At 51.3% G+C, this 20,534-nt stretch overlaps 2 protein-coding genes and 1 non-coding gene across 6 annotated transcripts; 1 reads left to right on the forward strand and 2 right to left on the reverse strand.

Moving 5' to 3' along the window:
• Positions 1 to 3,631: 3,631 nt before the first annotated feature.
• Positions 3,632 to 4,947, forward strand: Eva1b (eva-1 homolog B). Its single transcript, XM_052177350.1, has 3 exons — positions 3,632 to 3,724; positions 4,025 to 4,119; positions 4,312 to 4,947. Exons 2-3 carry the CDS (start codon positions 4,053 to 4,055, stop codon positions 4,740 to 4,742), a joined length of 498 nt encoding a protein of 165 aa, XP_052033310.1. The 5' UTR covers positions 3,632 to 3,724; positions 4,025 to 4,052; the 3' UTR covers positions 4,743 to 4,947.
• Positions 4,948 to 5,547: 600 nt separating this feature from the next.
• Sh3d21 (SH3 domain containing 21) lies at positions 5,548 to 20,121 on the reverse strand. Of its 4 annotated transcripts, XM_052177347.1 has the most exons (16): positions 19,904 to 20,120; positions 19,638 to 19,795; positions 19,477 to 19,537; positions 19,128 to 19,246; positions 18,761 to 18,851; positions 18,557 to 18,612; positions 18,249 to 18,294; positions 18,020 to 18,120; positions 17,819 to 17,905; positions 16,300 to 16,342; positions 7,372 to 7,465; positions 7,236 to 7,288; positions 7,053 to 7,147; positions 6,050 to 6,897; positions 5,905 to 5,962; positions 5,548 to 5,826 (listed from the first exon to the last, which is right to left on the reverse strand). In XM_052177347.1, exons 1-16 carry the CDS (start codon positions 19,905 to 19,907, stop codon positions 5,755 to 5,757), a joined length of 1,986 nt encoding a protein of 661 aa, XP_052033307.1. In that variant the 5' UTR covers positions 19,908 to 20,120; the 3' UTR covers positions 5,548 to 5,754. The 4 variants fall into 4 exon arrangements, with proteins under 4 accessions (XP_052033307.1, XP_052033306.1, XP_052033309.1 ...); XM_052177346.1 differs by having other exon boundaries at positions 19,638 to 20,121; XM_052177349.1 differs by lacking the exons at positions 18,761 to 18,851; positions 19,638 to 19,795; positions 19,904 to 20,120 and having other exon boundaries at positions 19,477 to 19,531.
• On the reverse strand, positions 15,946 to 16,050 carry LOC127681824 (U6 spliceosomal RNA). Its single transcript, XR_007977185.1, has one exon. It is a non-coding gene; the product is annotated as a U6 spliceosomal RNA (small nuclear RNA).
• Positions 20,122 to 20,534: the final 413 nt, after the last annotated feature.

Consider the following 20,534-nt stretch of genomic DNA (forward strand, 5'->3'; position numbering starts at 1 on the left):
CCAGAGCGTGAACAGCAAGCACAGTATGGCACACCAAGAAGGGTGGCTGGTGTTTTCCATGACAAACTCCTCTATGGGACTCTAACTCTACACAAGTTCAAATCTGAGCCCCACTACTTGTACCCATGTGAGCCTACTAGCAGCATATCTAAGTCTCAACCTCCTCTGTCAAATAGGAGCCACATTAAAAACCATGCAGGGAATGCCCGGAACAGAAGGTAGTTCATCATATCTATTACAATTACACTTACCCGAGCAAATTTTACCCGGGATCCCCTTCTTAGTCAGCGGACTAGTGCTGGGGTCATGGGGACACTGAGAGACTTGACAAGCCATAGGAGGTCCTGAGTGAGTCCCCTTTTTCCTACTGGCTAAGCCAGGGGGCCCTGAGGCCTCTTCCAGTCTGCATCTCTCAACACCCGTCCCCCCCCACCCCCCCATTGCCACCCCGTGCTTGTGACCAGCCAAGACCTGCCTTTCCTGTTTCCTCCCTGGGCCTTTCCAAGATGGCCAATCCCTGATCTCACAGATAGGAGGGCAGAGATGGGCCAGCCAAAGGACAAGTGGCCAGGCAAGTGGAGGAGCCCTGGTCAAACAAGCAGAGATCTGCAGGTGGATGCAGGATGCAGACTATGGGCAGATTGATGGGTGAGATTCCAGCCACCAGAGAGAAACCAGAGGCTGGGCAGAACTATGGCTGGCAGGGTAGGTAGCCGGCCACTGGACAGCTATCTCAGCAGAAGGCTTTAGGGACCTTCTCCAGTACTGTGAGTCATCAGGGCCACAAATCACTTCTCTCATGCTTCTCCATTAGCCCTCATCCGTCTACAGAGTCCAGCAACATCCCAATACTCTCTTTGTCTCAGCCTCTACTTCCCCAAGGACGAGTCACATCTAGTCCAGCTAGGGACACAGAGATGTTAGGCACGGTGATACAGACTGCTCTGCAGAAACCCATCTCGAACCTCACGGGATATCCATGTGGACAGAGAACAGGTATGTGCCATGCAAAGACAGTTTCCTCACTACATGTAGTTGTACAAGCTAGGCAGCTGCACACACTTATATTTAAGTGGCTGTCAACACATTCCCAGTACTAGCTATCCTGTATGTGTCCAAGTCACTAGCTGTGTATGTGCCAGTCACACACATGCCTTGGGGGAATAGGGCTGGGCCATGGTCCTCCACGGGCATCACTGGTCCTATCTTTAGCTCTCAGCCTGCTATAACCCAAAGGGTCACATCCTTGCTCCTGCGTGGTTTTCCTCTCTCTCTCTCTCTCTCTCTCTCTCTCTCTCTCTCTCTCTCTCTCTCTCTTCTTTTTCTTCTTCTCTTTTTTTTTTTTTTTTTTTTTTGAGACAGGGTTTCTCTGTGTATCCCTGGCTGTCCTGGAACTCACTCTGTAGACCAGACTGGTCTCGAACTCAGAAATCTGCCTGCCTTTGCCTCCCAAGTGCTGGGATTAAAGGCATGCCCCACCACTGCCTGACCCTTCTCATTTTGTTGGTCTGCTGTTGAGGATTCCTTTTCCAGGCGATCCCTCAATGTCAGGGTTCAGAGCTGAGGCTTTAGACAGACTCCCTTCTCCCTGTTCTCTAGAACTGGGTGACCCACCTAGTCCCAAGATGCTAACCTTGTCTTGTCTTGCTTGCCTGGAAATGGTAGGCTGGGGCTCCACTGGCCTCTAACACCCACACTCAGGTATCTAGTGGATATCATTCACCTGAATCTGACGCATCTAAAATCCAACTCTCATTCCCCGTCCTTCCACCCCAAGGGGGCAGGGGCAGGTGGGAACTTTCCTCAGTTACATAGGATAAAATCATCCTCATTCAAAACTACCACCATACAGCAATTCCTTCAGACCACCAGCACTGCCACTACCCCCCCCCCTTCTCCTTCTCCACCACCACCACCACCACCAACAACAACAACAACCCAGACCACTCTTTCCTGAGTATTTGAAACACTGTTTCCTGCTGTCAGCAAGCCTATCTTCAGGAATCTTTCCAATGTGGACTGGCTAATGACACTCCCTTTCTTAAGCCTGCAGGGGTTATCAATTAGATCCAAGCTTCTCGGGTGTGCATCAATCAATTGCTCCATCAATCTGTGTGGGCTCCAGCCAATTACTTTCCCCTCGAACCTCTCCTCAGGAGAGGGGAGCAAGAGTTCTCTGCAAGCCAGGAACTCCGCTCATGCTCCTACCCTTTGATTCTGCCTTAAATACACTCCCGGAGATCTTGGCAGGGCTGCCCTCTCCTGAGGACTGAGCTCTTACCTGGGGTGTCCCTGTGAGAGTCACCCAAGATGTTCCCTATCACATTAATGCATTCCACTACCTTCACAGCATCTCACAGCCCCTTGAAGATGCCTGCCTCCTGAGGACTTGTAACCTCTGACCTCTGCAATTCCATTTTTTAGGAGGCAGAAGACAGGCATCTACTGACTGGGGGGCTGTACTCATACGGCTCTAAAATACTGAGGCAGCATTATATACTAATAGGTAAGTACACATGGGCCAAGAGGCCAACACGCGCTCCCAATGCCAGCCTGGTCCTTTCTCCATCTCCTCTTGACCCCTACTTGAACCCAGGCTGGCTTGGGGGAGTCGGGGTCTGTAGCTTGAACAGGGAAGGGGTTAATGGCCTTCAGGCTTCAGGCAGCGCCTACAGCTATGCCTGCAATTTCCTCTCGCCATTCTTTTCCCTCCTCCTTCCCAAGATTCCCGCCAAGAAGGCCTCCCCCTCACCCTAGCTCCAGCGTAGGGAGGGAAAGGGGGGGGGGGTTGTCCAGGAGACTAGGCAGAAAGAAGAACCCAGCAGATGCCCTCCAGCGCACGTCTGTGCAAGCCTTGAGCCCAGGTGAAGCACACATGTGATTCTGGGCAGGTCCAGCGGGCAAAGCAAACTTGGATGCTCCCTAGCGCAGAGGCCCCCGCTGGGGTCTGCAATATGCTGGGTCCTGGCTCACCGCCGAGTCCGACAATCATTAACCTTGGGTGACCACAGCAGCTGGACACACTCAGTCAGGGCACTGGAAGGAGGGGCTGAGAGATCCTTCCTCCAAGGAAAACCATTAAGGATGCGGGGGTGCCGGCTGCCTCTACTGGGTCTAGGAAGGACTGGTGGGATGAGCGGGGATTGGACCCGCCCCCATCACAGGAGGAGGAGCCAGACACAGGAAAGTAGTTTGGAGCCTGCGCGCTGGAGCTAGCGAGTTGTGGGTTCAAATCACGACCGTGTGGTAAAGGTCTTCCAAGATCTTTAACTCAGTTTACTTCATTTGCAAATTGGAGATTTAATGGTAGCCACATTCTTTGGTTGGTAGGCTTAAATGAAAAAAACGTCTACGGGGAGAATGAGGGGAGGTAACCTCCCGCCAGGAGCCCCAGGCCTTAGGGATGTTTAGTAACTAATCTTGTTGTTGTTAGTACTGGCGGGGGCGGCCCCTGTGAGCGGCCTCCCCAGCGGCTTCCTGTAGGGGAGCAGGGGCCGCCCCCTCTCCCCTTCCTCCAGGCGCTCTTCCTCCCGCCTCTCCGCCCCGCCCCGCCCCGTCCCTCCTCTTTCCTCGGAGGAAACTTTCCGCCGGCTGGTCCGTCGCGGTGTCCGGCCGCCCCGCCGTGCGAACCTGGTAAGGCGGACGGGGCAAGGCAACCTGGGCCGGGTGTATGCGGCCACCAGGGAGACGCCACTGCCCGGGCGAGGCTGCGGGACGCTGACGGGTGAGCGAGCCGGGCAGAGGCCCCGCGGGTGGAGGGGTGCAGGAGGGAGGTGGAAGGGGAGTCCGAGGCACCGCCTCGCCCTTCCGTGCGCTGGGCCTCGCCTGGGGACCCCACGAGGGGGCGGAGCGTGTGCGGCCTCTGCGCCGCTCGCGGGGATGGAGAGGCGTCTGCGGGCGAACCAGGACTAGCAGAGTCCAGATGTGCGATCCAGTGAGGCGGACCGCTTCCCCCAGGGTGGAGAAGCTACGCGAGGAGCGAGCGCCTAGTGCCCTGGAGAACCTGACCTGGGTGACCTCGCAGGCTGACAGGCGACCTGCGACCCAGCAGCATGGATGCCCCGAGAAGGGACATGGAGCTACTCAGCAACAGCCTGGCAGCCTATGCGCACATCCGAGGTGAGGGCCAGGCCTGGGGACACGTAGCCCGTCCATCACATCCCAGGCAGCCCTGCACTCCCAGCGGCTCACCCTCAGTCCTTGCTGCCCTTCCGTTCCTTGCCCCGAGCCTAGCTAGACCCTGGATTTCTCCCAAATGGGACGACTCCAGTCTGTCAGGGCCCCCTGTGACCTCCGCTCCCTGCTCCCTAGCTAACCCCGAGAGCTTCGGCCTCTACTTCGTGCTTGGCGTCTGCTTCGGTCTGCTGCTGACCCTATGCCTGCTGGTCATCAGCATCTCCTGCGCGCCTCGCTCGCGGCCCCGGACCCCTGCTCCGCGCCGGGACCCTCGTAGCAGCACCCTAGAGCCGGAAGATGAGGACGACGACGACGAGGATGAGGACACCATGACGAGACTGGGTCCCGATGACACGCTGCAGGGCCAGGAGCTGTCCACAGAGGCCGATGGGCCCCTTAGCGTCAATGTCTTCACGTCCGCAGAGGAGCTAGAGCGGGCACAGCGGCTGGAGGAGCGTGAACGAATCCTGCGGGAGATCTGGCGCACAGGGCAGCCAGACCTGCTAGGCAGCGGCACCCTCGGACCCGGAGCCACAGCCACGCTGGGACGAATGCATTATTACTGACTCCCGACCCCGCAGCGTGGGGCCAGAGTACTGGATATGGAACTGCCTCAGGGCTTTCAAACTGCCTCTGCCCCAACTCTCTTGGTGCTATTGGGCGTTGGATCGCCCGCCTGCTAAGCACTCTTCATTGGGCAGGTGTGGATGAGAAAAGAATGCCACCTCCCAATAATGATAATAATGACCAATGAAAGGTAGTCTCAGCGAAGCAATCTCTCACTGGTTACTACTGATTTCAGCAGGCCCCCAGGCTCCAGCCTTTGCAGAGGCCTTCCGGGGCTGTGGGAGTAGTAACTCATTCCTTTTGCAGGTTGCATCCCCTCTGGGGGGGTCCACCCAGTGCATGCTTGAGCTCACTTCACAGATCAAAGAAAACAGACCGAGACATGCCTCTCGCACACAGGGTGGATATTATGAGCATTCCTCACAAATACCACCTGTACTAGCTGGCGTTTGGACAAATGTCACCTAGTCCCCTGCCCTGTGACCTGTCCTGGGATGTCGTCATTGCAATCACAGGGAGCCGTAAGGCTCCAATTTTGACGCAAACTCTATTAGACTTAGTGACTGAGCAGATGCTTCTAGGCCAAAAATCATTCCGAGTGAGTGGACCCAGGCAGAGGCTAATTGGGAGGAGCTAGGCCCAGAGAAGGCTGCTCCACCCCTCTAGCACACAGCTGGGTTCCTGAATCCAGCCAAGAGTCCAGGCCCCTCCACCCTGCCTCTAGCATAGGAGACTACCCCTGCCCCCAACCATCCGGTGGATAAAAATAGCCTTGCACAGGCCTTGAGAATGGTAATGGGAGCCACATGTTGGCCAGATGTGCCCAAGAGAGACTGCCAGGAATGCAGAAGGCGGGGTGCTGGCTGGCCCCGCCCCACAAGGACCAGGCTGGTCTGAGAGTTCAGAGTTTTTTACTTCCATGGAGTTTCTAAGTTGTGTGCGAGGACCGGGGTGGCCCAAGCAGGATAGATGTCCCTCCAGGTTGGGTTGAGGTTCGGCCTGAACCTGCTCTCATTCCGTCTGTGTTTCCGTCTGCGTCTGTGCGTGTTTGAAGGATTTCTGGTTCCTCTGCATCATCTGAACCTGCTTGGGAAGAGGGTCACCATGGACCAGGGCCACCAACTACATCCCTCCTCCCTCCCGTCTCCCCGTTCCACCCACCTCCGGCGACTGGAGCTTGTCAGTCTTCAGCTCCTCCCAGACATCCCCCATCTTCTGTCTGTGCATAGGGGTTCAGGTGAAACGCTGGACCCCTCCCTCCTCCTCCCGCCCGGCCCCGCCCCATACTGCATTACTGCTCACTTACTCCAGCTTCAACTCCAGAAGCTCCAGCCTGCTCTTTAGCGACCCCACCTCTTCCTTTAGCGATTCTAATGCATCCACATTGGAGCTGTGGCTTTTGAGAGAGGTTAGTGGGGCCAGGGGATGGCGTGTGGCAGCTTCTTCAGGGTCTGGAATCTGCCTGATGGTATGTGGCACTTGGGGAGTGGGGATTGACTCTTTAGGAAGCCCCTTCTTTTGGGGACACGCCCCTTCAGAAGGCAGCTTTTTGGGGAGTGCCTTGTTTAGGGTTGTCTCATCTTTGGTTAGCGGCTCCTGTAAACAGTTGGCCTCGTCCACGGCAGACTCAGCCTTGGACTGGGCTGGGGAGCCGTTCACCTGTTTCACATGACAGCAGGACCTCTCTGAGGAGTTAGGCTGTGGGGAGTTCTCTCCTGGCACCCGGATGTCATTTGAGGATGCAAGAGATTCAGACCTCTGTGTGGTTTCTTCCTGAGACAAGTGTTGGCATTGAGTGTTGTCTCTGGAAGGCTCCGCTTTAAAAATCATGTGCTCTGGGGTCAAGATCTTTACTAATGCAGGGGCATTGTCCTCCTGAAGGGCCATCTTCAGGTCAAGGGCGTCATCCTTAGCTGGTTCATCCCCAGAAAGGGGGCTCTCTGGAGTGACAGCCTTGTCCACAGTGGTATTCTCTGTAGTGGGAATTTTGTCAGAATCTGGGGCTTTCTCTGGAACGGGGTCCTTTGGAGTGGAGACTTTGTCAGGAGCAGGGATCTTCTCTGGGTCAAGGGCTTTATCTGGAAGCCGAGTCTTTTCTGGAGTGGGGGTTTTATTCCTGGAGGGACCCTTTCCTGGGATTTTCTGCTCATCCTCCTGTGGTAACGGTGGGATGGGACAGGGACTCGGTTGGAAGCTGGATACCTTAGAGGAGTGTCCTTGTTCCCTTGTGGACTTCCACCCTTCCACAACACAGCTGTGGGAACCATCTCCTCCCAGTCAGGCCCTCTACCCCGTACCTGGCCCCTCACCTGACTGGATGCAGAGAGCTGTTGGGAAGCCTGGGCTCTGGGTCCCTTTCTCCCAGGCTGCCTGGGCCCCCCATTGAGGCAGCTGCCATTGAGGCCTGTGAGAGTAGAGCTTCAGGGACCCACACTCATCTCTGTCCCTCAACACAACCACCCTGTCTTCCACTGGAGGAAGGAAGCCCTTACCAGAGTTTCGGATGGGGCGTTTCTGGCTGTCTCCACTGGGTGTTGACGGTGTCCTGGAACACATGAGCAACATGAGTTGGACAGGAAGAGGCTCTCCTCTGCACCTCCTCCGGCCTCAACACCCCGTCCCCCTTACTTGGCTCTGACAGGTGCAGAGGCCGATGCTGCCAGCTTCTTCACAGTGGGTAGAGATGACTTGGGCATCAGTTTTTTGGTTTCCTTAATAGGAGCTAGGAAGAGAAAGATGAGTAGTGTCCATCTGCCCAAGTCCTTGGCTGTGTGTCTTATGCTGTGTACAGAAGACTCAACGGGATGGATTCTACTTGACTTGGGAGATCACCCTTGGGAAACTAAAGCACCCCATCTGAACACAGTAGGCTACAGGAGAGACTGTGTGTTGGGGAGGGAGCACTCTATGCTGACAGGTTTTGATTCAGTGTTTGAAGTTCAGTCCTTTTTATTTTTTTTTTTTAAGATTTACTTCTTTATTATATGTAAGCACACCATAGCTGTCTTCAGACACACCAGAAGAGGGCATCTGGTCTCATTACAGATGGTTGTGAGCCACCATGTAGTTGTTGGGATTTGAACTCAGGACCTCCAGAAGAGCAGTCAGTGCTCTTAACTGCTGAGCCACCTCTCCAGCCTCAGTCCTTATTTCTTTAGGGACTACCATCCACAACATAGCTGTTTTTGTTTTTGTTTTTTCCAAGACAGGGTCTCACAGTGTAGCTCTGCTGTCCTGGAACTCACTATGTAGAGTAGGCCTGTCTCTCAAGTGCTGGGAGTAAAGACTGCACCTCTACACCCAGCCTTGGTTCCCTGGAGGAGACACCAGCAGCTACAATATGGCGTCCAGACTCAGGTTCCAGCTTCCCAGACCCCGGCCCCCAGCCCTCCCCATTCCTATTGTTCTCATGTCCCACTTTGCAAGGATAAGACAATGAAGAACTGTCCTTGACTCGCTTTTCTTAATCCTTATACTTCTAAAAAAGTTAAACAAGATTAATGGGGAGGGGGATATCATTTGAAATGTAAACAAAAATGATTAAGAAAAAAAAAGATTCAGCAAGAAGGCTAGATAGATGGATGGCTCAGGGGCTAAGAGTGCCACTTACGATTCTAGAGGACCTGGGTTCAATTCTCAGCACCGGTGTGGCAGCTAAGTACAGTGTTCCACAGATGGCTCTCGCAGAAGACTCAAGTTCAGTTCCCAGCACCCACAGGAGGGGAGGGGCATTTCATCACCACCAAAACTCTAGCTCTAGGGTGATCCAAGGCCTCAGCGGGTATCAGTATCACAAAATACACAAAGATAATGTGTATGTGTGTGTGTGTGTGTGTCTATGCATGTGTGAATGCATACATATATAGGAGTGGTTGGTTTTTTTAGCTTCCACACTTCCCCAGACAGGGTCTCTCTACATAGCCCTGACTGGTCTCACTGTGTAGATGAGGCTGGCCTCAAAGTCACAGAGATCCACCTACATATGCTTCCCAAGTGCTGGGATTAAAGGGGTGTGTACCACACACACACACATACATATATATACACATATACACACCACATAGATATCAAATGGTCTCATGGTTACCCAGGTTGACTCAGGTGACCCTCCTGATCCCTATAAAGTAGCTGTAGCTACAGGTGTAACCACCAGTCAGCAACAGACTTTTTTTTTTTTGTCTTTTTAAGACAGGCTTTCTCTATGTAGTCTGGCTATCCTGGAACTCACTCTGTAGACCAGGCTGGCCCTCAAACTCACAAGAGAGCCACCTGCTTTTGTCTCCTGAGTGCTAAGATCAAAGGCATATATTATCACAAGTTTTCTCTATGTAGACCAGGCCGGCCCCAACTCCAAGATCCACCTGCCTCTGCCTCTGCCTCCCACGTGCTAGCATTAAAAGTGTGTGCCACCAACCAGCAAGTTTTAATTTTAAAGTAATGTGCTAAGTGTCTGTGTGTATGCTGATGTCAAACATGGGAATTTATTTGCACAGGTATATAGGGCAGAGGACAAGAGGGAAGTCATTTCTCTCCTTCCATCATGTGAGTACCAAGGACCAGAGTCAAGGCCATCAAGCTCGGTAAGCCACCTTACCAGCCCTACAATATACAATCTTTTTTGTTTGTTTGTTTTGTTTTTTGGATTTGGTTTTTTAAAGACAGGGTTTCTCTGTATAGCCCTGGCTGTCCTGGAACTCACTCTGTACACCAGACTGGCCTTGAACTCAGAAATCCACCTGCCTCTGCCTCCCAGAGTGCTGGGATTACAGGCGTGCGCCATCACCGCCCGGCTACAATATACAGTCTTAAATGAGGTGATGAGGATACAGGCCAGGAGTTCAAGGCCAGCCTGGCTATGTTGTAACACCTTGTCTCAAAATAAGTATTCAAAAATCCTAAACAAAATGGTCAGAGCAGGCCACATAAAGGTGACAGTGGCACTGGACGGAGCTCTGAAGGCAGCTACACACAGTGGAGTCCACATCAGCAGACGTCATTCTGATACATGCACAGACACTGACGTAAGTCCATTGGCAACATGCTCTAATAAGTACAGGCTTTGATTTTCAGCTTCCTTTCTGGCGGTGTAAGAACTTGGGCACGTTACCCTGTACCACAGTGTCCCTGTCTGTGAGACCTGGATAGCAGTATGCACCCTGCAGTACACAGCAGTGTGCTGAGGCCTGCCTGAGTGACCCAATACCTGTGGGTGCCCAGCTGCCCGGCACGCAGAACTCAATCTAGTTAACCCTGACTTCTGCTGCTGCTTATTTGGCTAAGGGCTCTCTCTGTAGGGCCCTCCCACTAGACAGCAATCATACTCCTCAGGATGGTTTTCCAACACTATGGGATTTAAAGAGAGGCTCGGAGAGGGTCCGGAGACACGGCTCAGGACTTGAGAGCACCGGCTGCTTGTCCAGAGCTTCTGGGTTTGATTCCCAGCACCCACATGACAGCTCACCGCCATCTATAATTCCACTTCCAAGGAATCCGACACCCCCTTCTGGCCTCATGTATCAGATACAAAGACAATGATGCAAAGATATACATGCAAAGAAAACCTTTGCATAATACAATATTTAAGCAATTAAAACAGACACAGTAGACATGCACAAATAGAGCTGGGTGCTCGCCTGTAACCCCAGCACTCAGGAGGCAGAGGCTGGTGGATCTCTGAGGTTGAGGCTACCCTGGTCTACAGAGCAAGTTTCAGGACAGCCAGAGCCACAGGAAAAAAAAAAAACAACAACCAAAAAACAGTCCATAAATCGAGAACAGAAAGCGGCATCCTGCTTTCGTTTCTGTCGTGATAAAGAATGTGCGCACGGGGGGGGGGGGGGGGGGGGGGAAGGGCTTGTTCAGTTTCCCATTCCAGGTTACAGTTTAGTACTGCGAGGAAGTTAAAGCAGGAAACGTCAAATCCCCAGACAAGAGCAGAGAGAGAACAAACACACAGATCCTCCCTTCTTGCTGCCAGCCAGCTCTCTCTTCTTACGCTGTTCTGGGCACCCTCGCCTAGGAACAGTGTCACCCACAATGCACTGGGTCTTTCTATGTCAATTGACAACCAAGACACAGCACAGGTAGGAAAGTGCGTAACTCTGCTCTGGTTCCTCAGCTTGGGGCCAGTGATGTGGAGCCCGGTCCCACGCTCTGCTCCCTTAGCTTAACAACAGGCTGGAAGCTCGGCCACCCTGTGTCCCCTTTTCCTTGGGACAGCCAGGTGGCTGGAGGGAGTTGGTGTCCTCTGGCTGCTGGCAGAAATGAAATCAAATCCTACTGTAAGTCTTTCCTAAGGCCTGCAAGGTTCCCACAGCTAAGATCAAGTTATAAGCTCATAAAGGCAGAAAACATAAAGACAGCCTGCCGTGAGCAGGGTGAGAGGGCCCAGCCAATACACACACACTGAAATCACCAGGTAATGGATGTACAGCAACAAAGGGGGCGTCAGGAAGACTCGCAAAGCAAACAAAACAGAGCACAGAAGACAGCATTCCTGAAAAAATACACAGTGCAAGCCCATGACCTGCATGTGTACAGGCAGATTTACACACACACATACGTGTTAAACAGCAGAGTAAACACAACTAGAAGCTAGAGAATTACTAAATGAGAAGTTAGGGAGCAGGAAGGCTGGAGCGGGGGTGGGTAGGGCGACGGTGGGGGGGGTATGAAATGGCAGACAATCCAACCAATGTTCTCAGTGAAGTAGTGCCTAAGTCCTCTCCCAGAAAGGCAGCTAAGAGGAAAAGCCAAGAGGAACATATCCGAGTTCCTGACACCATCCAAGACATCAGTAGTCAGAGAAGAGCCTCCCTCTGGGTCCATCCCTCTGCCTGGCTTGGTCCACAGAATGGATACGTAGTGCAGAGTGTGGGTGGGGTGGGGGTTTGGTAGCTGTGACAAACAGCAACTTCACAGCAGCAAAGGCTCATGTGATGCCCCAAACACAACCAACCCAAGAGTAGATAAATAGCACACTTCACCAGACCACAAAACTCTATGCATCAAAGGACAACTTTAACAAAGGATGACTGGGGGCTGCAGAGATGGCTCAGCAGTTACAAGCACTAGCAGTGGCTGCTCTGCCAGAGGCCAAGGCTTCAATTCCCAGCATCTTCATGGTGGCTCACAAATACCTGTCAACTCCAGTTCCAGGGGACCTGACGCCCTCTTGTGGCCTCCAGAGGCACCGCATGCATGTGATGCACAGGCATACAGGCAGACATACTACCAGCACTCTGGGAGGCATAGGCAGGTGGATCTCAGTGAATTCGAGGCCAGCCTGGTCTACAGAGTGAGTTCCAGGACAGCCAGGGCTACATAGAGAAACCCTGTCTCAGAAAAAAAGAATGACAAAAAAAAAGGGGGGGGCATGGTGGTGCAAGCCTTTAATCCCAGCACTTGGGAGACAGGCAGAAGGATTTCTGAGTTCGAGGCCAGCCTGGTCTACAGAGTGAGTTCCAGGACAGCCAAGGGCTATACAGAGAAACCCTGTCTTGAATAAAAAAAGAAAGAATGAAAGAAAAAAAAGAAAAAGAATGACATTTCACTGGATAGGAAAAAGTTTTATTAGATGATAGATGTATTTATCATGGTCACATCATCATCATCACCATCATCATCTTTGGTGTACTGGGGGTTGATGCTAAGGCCTGCCTCATGCTTGCCAGGCAAAGGCTCTATCGCATGGCTATAGCTCCAGCTAGCCTCTCATCTAGAACCTAAAGAATTCCTGTAACACAGTAATAGAGAACACAGCCCAACTGGAAAGAGCCAGTAAACACAGAGCAAAACCACAAGATGGCCTCCTAGTTGCCTGCATGGTTCTAATGAAGACTTTAACAAGTGTAGGGGGATTGGGGATAACCTAAGATCTTCACGCACTTCTGGGGGAAGGCAGGAGGGCCGTGAGTTCCAGGCTATCCTGGCCTATGTAAGTGAGACCCTGTCTCAGAGATTCAAAGGCTAGGGATATAGCTCGGTGACAGAGCACTTGTTGAGCACGTGCAAAGACCCTCTTAGCCAGGTGGTGATGGCAGACACACACACACACACACACACACACACACACAGCACTCAGGAGGCAGAGGTCAGATCTCTGTGAGTTCAAGGCCAGGCTGGTCTATAAATTGAGTTCCAGGACAGCCAGGGCTACATAAAGAAACCCTGTCTCACGAGGGAAAAACAAACAGTTGAACATTCTATCACTTCTCTGTTTTCTGGCTATGATCAGGTGCAACACTAAACACCCAGGACTGGAGAGCTAGTAGAGTAGTTCTTCCAGAGGACCAGGAACAGTTTCTGGCACACACATAGTGGTTCACAACCATCTGTAACTGCAGTCGCAGGGGATCTGATGTCCTCCTATGACTTCTGTGGGCACTGCATGCATGTGGCATAGAAATACATTTGGTATAAACAAAACTAAGTGTTGAGTCATGTTTTCAAATACTAGATATGGTCATTTAGGGTAATTGGTCCAACTTATAAAATCTTACCTTATCAATTTTTTCTTTCTATCAAAGAATTATATTTTACTTGACATGCTTTGGTTTTGTTTATTAAACAGCTTTGTATTGGTAATATTTGAAACAAATATACAAAGTTTATTATATGTGGAAGCAAAGAACATCAAGTAGATTCCCTGTTCAGACTTATTCTTTGGATGCAGACTTTGACATCTTTTACAAAGCTTCTAGGTGCTTGTTCTTTATCAAGGAGTCTGATGTAACAAACAGTCCACTGCCTACAGTGACTTATCAGGTTCTATGGAGCTCTGGTACTCAGTCCAGCCAGTTATACAGTTGCATGTAACTCATGTTCATAGCAATGTAAAAATCACATAATGTGGGCTGGAGAGATGGCTCAGTGGTTAAGAGTACCGACTGCTCTTCGAGAGGTCCTTAGTTCAAATCCCAGCAACAACATGGTGACTCACAACCATCTCGTAATGAGTCTGAAGACAGCTATAGTGTACCTACACATATAATAATAAATAAAAATTTAAAAAAAATCACATAATGTTTTTGTGACCTAGGGTTGGGTCCCAGCAACACATGATGTCTTAGGCTATCTGTAGCTCCAGTACAGGGGATCCAGTACCCTTTTTGGCCACCAAAGGGACCAGGTACACATATGATACACAGACATATATGAGGTAAAACATTCATACACAAAATAAAAATAGATGAACCTACCAAAAAATTTTCCTCATATAACTTTGTCTCTTTTTTTTATTATAGATTTATTTATAAATCTTTATTTATTAAGATTTATTTATTATATGTAAGTACACTATAACTGTCTTCAGACACCAGAAGAGGGCATCAGATCTCTTTATGGATGGTTGTGAGCCACCATGTGGGTGATGGGATTTGAACTCATGACCTTTGGAAGAGCCATCTCTCCAGCCCCATAACTTTGTCTCTTAATGTTCCCCACAAAGTTGTACAATTATTACCTCCTGTGTTCTAGATCTTTGCCAACTATTAAGTTTTACCATGACCCCTTGGATGAACCCTCTTCTGAGGCAATCTACCTGCTGCTTACACTTCTGTCAGCCTTGAAGCAGTAACGGAGGGCGAGCGTAACTCCCAAACTCCTATATGCCGTTTGGGGACTGGACATTGATTTGGGGCCTAGTATTGAAACAGCTGGACAGCCTTGTAGACATCAGTTAACAGGTCAACATCTCTGCAAAGAGCCTTAGAGGGTGTTTGGCTCAACTTCAGCTCCCCCACCGCTACAGTATCACATCTGTGTCCTCCTCCCACAAGGATGCTGCGTCCACACCAGCAAACCTTAACTGATCTAAGATGGAGCCCAGAGACAGAGACCAGGAAAAATTCAACCACAAGCCTCCTCCTGTGTGTGGGCTTCTGATTTCACCCTCCACCACCTCTCCCTCTGACTTTTTCCTCATTATTCTCATCCTGTGCTTTTACCTTGTCTTTTAAAGGTTTTACTGACTTTCACCCTATGCCCAAACAGGATGTTCTATGTGAGCTCTCCAAAGAGCTCTCTGTAACAGCTCCATTTTCCCCAATACAGCTGCAAAAAACAAACAAGCAAAACAAACAAACAACAACAACAAAAAAAACCCCAGCATCTAAAAAGCTGTGCAGAAACAATGGCTAAAAAGGATCGTCAGGCCTTTTATCTCAGGCCAGATAGAGTTGGTTTTTGTTTTGTTTTGTTTTGTTTTGTTTTGTTTGATTTTGGTATTTTCGAGACAGGGTTTCTCTGTGTAGCCCTGGCTGTCCTGGAACTCACTCTGTAGACCAGGCTGGCCTTGAACTCAGAAATCCGACTGCCTCTGCCTCCCAGAGTGCTGGGATTACAGGCGTGCGCCACCACCACCCGGCTCAGATATAGTTCTTTCCATTTTTCTTTCATTCCCTTTCTCTGAGGCTCTGAAGCTCCCTGCTTCTTGCAAGAGCTCATCTGGGTGCAGCCGTCCTGGCGATGGGACCAGTCCCCGTCACCTTGAATAATTCCATGCCCACTTTCTCGCTATGTCTCTCCCACCTGAGCTGCTCCGTTCCTCAACATTCCCAGAAAAATTTCTCAGTTCTGCTCTGTAACCACAGTCTGCTTCTGGCTCTCTTATAGTTATTTTCCAAGTCTCTTCAGAAATACAGGATGGCAACTGCCCAATTCATCAAAGCAGATGATCAAGTTAAGATCCTGCTGCTACAAGACCAGAGGACACCCCTCTTTACCACTAAAGACCAACCCAGACCAACCCCTCCGACAAAGACCCTTGCTGTGGATAAACATGGTCCTGGGGGCTGGAGATACGGCTCCGTGGTTAAGAGCACTGGCTATTCTTCCAGAGGACCTGGGTCCAGTTGCTAGCACCCATATGGCAGCTCACAACTGTCTGTAAACCCTGTTCTAGGGGACACAACACGCTTATACAGACACACATGCAGTCAAAACCACCAATGCACATAAAACTAAAAATAAATTATAAAATAAACCCCATGGTCCTGCATAATCACTTTCTACCTTCCATCTTTCTGACAGCTGCCTTTAAATAGAGTAACAACAGCAGGTAGCTTCCTCACCTGGCCATCTCTTCACCCCAGAATTTATCTTTAGGGACTTCGTTCAAAGTTTAGATCTAGGGCTACAGTACTGCTCAGTGGTAGAGCATTTGCCTTCTTTGTGCCAAGCTCTGGGTTTGATTTTTTTTTTTTTAATATGGAATGCTTCACAAACGTGTGTTATCCTTGAGCAAGGGCCATGCTAATCTTCTCTATATCGTTCCAATTTTAGTATATGTGCTGCCGAAGTGAGCACTCTGGGTTTGATCCTTACCACCAGGCACACCCCCAGGGACTCTGTGACAGTCACAGTCCCAAGAGACCTCCAGCATATGAACATGATCTGACTCACACAGTTCCTATAAGGGCCTTGACCCTTCCCTCCTCCAGGGGAGGAAGGTCCTGCGGTGTATTGGACCACTGGGGGATTACAAATGTTTATGTTCAACTAGAAACGATTGATCGCCATAGAACACCCCTCCACCCTATGTTCCCAGGCACCCACCTGATTCCCGAGATATAATTTTCCGAGGGATCAGCTTCCTGATCTAGACAAAAAAAAAAAAAAAGAAAGAAAGAAAGAAAGAAATATTAGACTTCAAGGACAAGTTCCAGCAGTTCTAAGTTGAGTCTCATCTTAGGGGTGACCCTCCAGCTGGGTCCAAGGAGTTCCATAACCCCTGTTATTTTGGGGTGTGTGTGTGTGTGTGTGTATAAAATGCGTATACTCATGTGTAAGCAGCAAAAGGTTGATATAAGAAATGTTTTTTGATCCCTCTCCTAATTTTTTTTTCTCATGGCATGGTTTCTCTGTGTAGCCCCGGCTGTCCCGGTATTCTCTGTAGACCAGGTTGATCTGCTTTTTTTTTTTTTAAAGATTTATTTATTATATGTTAAGTACACTGTAGCTGTCTTCTGTAGCCAGAAGAGGGCATCATATCTTATTACAGATGGTTGTGAGCCACCATGTGGTTTCTGGGATTTGAACTCCGGACCTTCGGAAGAGCAAGCCAGTGCTCCTATCCACTGAGCAACTGAGCCATCTCTCCAGCCCAACCAGGTTTATCTTGAACTCAGAGATTCACCTGCCTCTGCCTCTTGAGTGCTGGGATTAAAGGCCACCATGCCCCACTTTCCACCAATCTCCCAGTCAAAGTCAAACACAGAGCTCACCAATAGTGGTCAGTCTTGCCTCTCTGCCTTCCTGAAACACAGAGGAGCTGCCACACCCATTTGCCATTTTTATGGGTTCCAGGGCCCAGTCTGAACAAGGACTTTATCTCTAAGTCCTATCTCCTCAGCTTATCTCTAGAGGATTTTAGAGTGTTTTGTGTTCCTTTATCTAGTGATCTAGCAAATCCATGATCCCCGATTTTTCTTTTTCCTATTCTTCTGAGACAGGTTTCTCTGTGTAACTCTGGTTCTCCTAAACTTGCTCTGTAGACCAGGCTGGCCTCAAACTCAGGGACCCACTTGTCTCTATGTCCTGAATGCTGGGACTAAAGGCATGCATGTACCATCATATACGGTTTCCCTATTTCTTTTCTTTTTTTTTTCTTTTTTTTTTTAATAGTTGATGTTTTAATTCTTTTTTTTTTTTAAAGATTTATTTATTATATGTAAGTACACTGTAGCTGTCTTCAGACACCAGAAGAGGGCATCAGATCTCTTTATGGATGGTTGTGAGCCACCATGTGGATGCTGGGATTTGAACTCATAACCTTTGGAAGAACAGTCAGTGCTCTTACCCGCTGAGCCATCTCTCCAGCCCCTTTTCTTTTCTTTTTAAGATTTATTTATTATTATATGTAAGTACACCGTCATTGTCTTCAGACACCAGAAGAGGGCGTCAGATCTCGTGGATGGTTGTGAGCCTCCATGTGGTTGCTGGGATTTGAACTCTGAACCTCTGGACGAGCAGTCAGTGCTCTTACCCGCTGAGCCATCTCTCCAGTGTGCCCCCCCCCTTGATTTCTTAAAAAGAGTGTTTCCTCTCCCCTCCCCACACCTGGTTCCATACTCACTGGGGGAGGTGGGATGACAAAGTTGTCCGGAAAAACTCCTCTTCTGCCTTGGCATTCGCCTTCCCACCAGCCCTTGTCCTCAGTTGTCTGGTTGGGAAACGAAGCCCCATGGAGAGGTGAGAGCCGCCCATGGAGAGGTGAGCGCCGCTCAGGTTCTTCCTGCCCCCCCCCACTCTCCTGTACCCCCTAATCCTCTCCTACCTTTCTCAGAACTTTCACCAGGTCCCCCTTCTGCAGCGCCAACTCATCCGGGGCCTCGGGATGGTAGTCAAATAGGACCCTGCAGGTCTCAGGACAGGAGACTAGAAGAAGGTCATTCTACCTGTAGCCCTTGCCCCGGCAGCCAGCCACTCCCTCCAACAACCTGGCTGGCTCACCTCCCACAGACCTGGTTCTGAGGGAGGGCCTCTCTGGCTGGCGAGATGCTCACCTGTCCGCAGGTAGTCTGGAGGGCTGTCATAGGTCAAGTTGCTCAGCTATTGGGGCAGAGAAAGGGGAGCGTAAGACCAGTTTCAAGCCATTTTAAGAACTCACTGGGGGCTGAAAAGATGGCTCAGTGGTTAAGAGCACTGGCTGCTCTTCTAGAGGTCCTGAGTTCAATTCCCAGCAACCACATGGTGGCTCACAACCATCTGTAATGGGATCCTGGTGTGTCTGAAGACAGCTATAGTACTCATTCAGAAAATAAATAAATTAATAAGAAATTTCACTGGCTGTGCCCACCATGACCCAATTTACCTTAGGAGGCCTCTGTGAATTAGGGATGATTGAAGGCATATCTCTATTTCCAAGGCCTGCAGAGAAACAGTAATGTCAGGGAGGTGCTAATTTAGCTAGGTCGAGGGAGTGGGCCAAAGGGGTCAAGGGGTCAGGAGAGTCACTGGGCAGATCCCTGAAGATTGCTGAGTCGGGTCCCAGGGGATCACAGGGTCACGGTCTCACTTGGGGGCCCACTGTCCAGCAATTCCACAAAGTTGGATGGGAAGGCTCCCAACTGCCCGTTCTTCTTTCCCAGCCACCAGCCGTCCTCAATCTGGGAAGGGGGGAAGGATGCGGGAGCATCTGGTTCTGCCCAAGGGTAACTGGGGTGTCCATCCTTGGTTCTACCCAAGGACTACATCCTCCCCAGTCGCCTCCCAGGAGATTCCCGAGGCCCTGCGGGGTGTCACCGAGTCCAGACCGCGCTTTCCGCGCCGCTGCGGTGAGTCGGGCGCTTGGCCGGCGGGTGGGGGCTCCCTCCCACCCTTACTTCACTCTCTTCTGTGTGAAGAGCTCCAGCATCTCCTTAAGTCCCCCAGCAGCCCCTCACCTCCTTTATCACTTCCAAAATCTCCCCAGTTTGAAGCTTCAGCTCGTCTGCCTGCTCTGGGCTGTAGTTGAAGTTCACTTTGCACCATCTTTGGGGGTCCCGAGAGTTGATGGGGTGACCTAGGCCAGACAAGCAGGGAAGCGGCTCGAGCAGGGAGCCCCGTCTGCAGCACTGGGGAAGAGGTGGACCCCAGAACTCCCTTTAGTAGCTTCAGGCCCCCGCCCTCGAGCGGAGCATTGTACTTCGAGCCAATCAGGGGGCTGCAAGACAGCCCCGGGTGCCCCACCCACAGCCGTCACGCTCCACACGGGCAATGAGCCCCCACCCGCCGGCTAAGCGCCCGACTCACCGCGGCGGCGCGGAAAGCGCGGTCTGGACTCGGTGACACCCCGCAGGGCCTCGGGAATCTCCTGGGAAAATCACAAGGAAGCGGCACTCAGCACAGGGCCTGAGGCTGAGGCCGGGGCCGCTCCTGCTTCCCCGCGCGGCCTTACCCGCACCAGGCCTCACCTGCACCAGGCGCTTCGGGAAGAGACCACGGCGGCCCCGCAGCTCCCCAAGCAGCCAGCCCGGAGCAGGCCCCGGGCACACCTGCCGGATCACGTCCCCCGGAGCCAGACTCAACTCGTCCTCCGTCTGCGCACGGTAGCTGGCCAGGACCAGGACCTCTGCGGGCGGAAGCGGGCTAAGAAAGGCTGGGGGCGGGGGGCATCCCTGGATTCTGTTCTTCGGAAAGTGGGGTGCAGAAGAATCCACCCCGAACGCCACACACATACCCATGACTTCTGGGGCGCCCTGCACAACCTGACCGTCAGGCTGGGTATTGGGTGCTCGGAGGGCCGACGAGGCCGCCAGGCGGTGGACTGGATGTGAATGAGGCGGAGACTCCGAGTCATAGGTCAGGATCCAGGTACTAGGAGTGGGCGGCCTGGCTCAGCAGGTTGGGCCCCAATTCTTGAAGGAGGAGTCTAGGGTCTCAGCCCAGCACTGCGGTAACAGCTCCCCCAAGAGCTCTACTGCAACTACCAAGTTCTCCTTTAGCCAACCAAGGCCAGACTCCAAGTCTTTTATACATTTCCCGGCCCACCCTCTTCTGGCTAGGGAGTTCTTAGCTGCAGGGAAAGGTGGGTGAGGTACATACCAGGGCGGGGCCATTCCTGGGAAATCCAGCCCAAACATAGATACTGGCTCCAGTTTCTGAAAAGCTATGGCGAGTATATTCCAAACTTCAAAATCCTACTGGTGAAGCCTTGCCTCATTTGGGGGCCTAGTTGGATTTCTGGTAACTATTGCAGATTCTCCTTGGGGAAAGGCAGGAAGAACCAACTTTTAGTAAGGGCTGGCAAGAGTCTGAAGGTTAGGGTCCACCCACAGTTTACCAGCTGGGCTAGGCTCACCTCTTCCTTG

This window comes from Apodemus sylvaticus, chromosome 3, assembly GCF_947179515.1.
Source record: "Apodemus sylvaticus chromosome 3, mApoSyl1.1, whole genome shotgun sequence".
NCBI lineage: Eukaryota > Metazoa > Chordata > Mammalia > Rodentia > Muridae > Apodemus > Apodemus sylvaticus.

Bases quoted from the DNA above. Each gene is read 5' to 3' on its own strand.
- Eva1b (XM_052177350.1), top strand. From the start codon at position 4,053: ATGGATGCCCCGAGAAGGGACATGGAGCTACTCAGCAACAGCCTGGCA. The intron at 4,120-4,311 runs GTGAGGGCCAGG...CCTGCTCCCTAG, and splicing joins AGCCTATGCGCACATCCGAG to CTAACCCCGAGAGCTTCGGC.
- Sh3d21 (XM_052177346.1), bottom strand. From the start codon at position 19,907: ATGGGTATGTGTGTGGCGTTCGGGGTGGATTCTTCTGCACCCCACTTT. The intron at 7,466-16,299 runs GTGGGTGCCTGG...TTCTCTTCCTAG, and splicing joins AATTATATCTCGGGAATCAG to CTCCTATTAAGGAAACCAAA. The intron at 6,898-7,052 runs GTGAGGGGCCAG...CCGTTACCACAG, and splicing joins AGCTCTCTGCATCCAGTCAG to GAGGATGAGCAGAAAATCCC.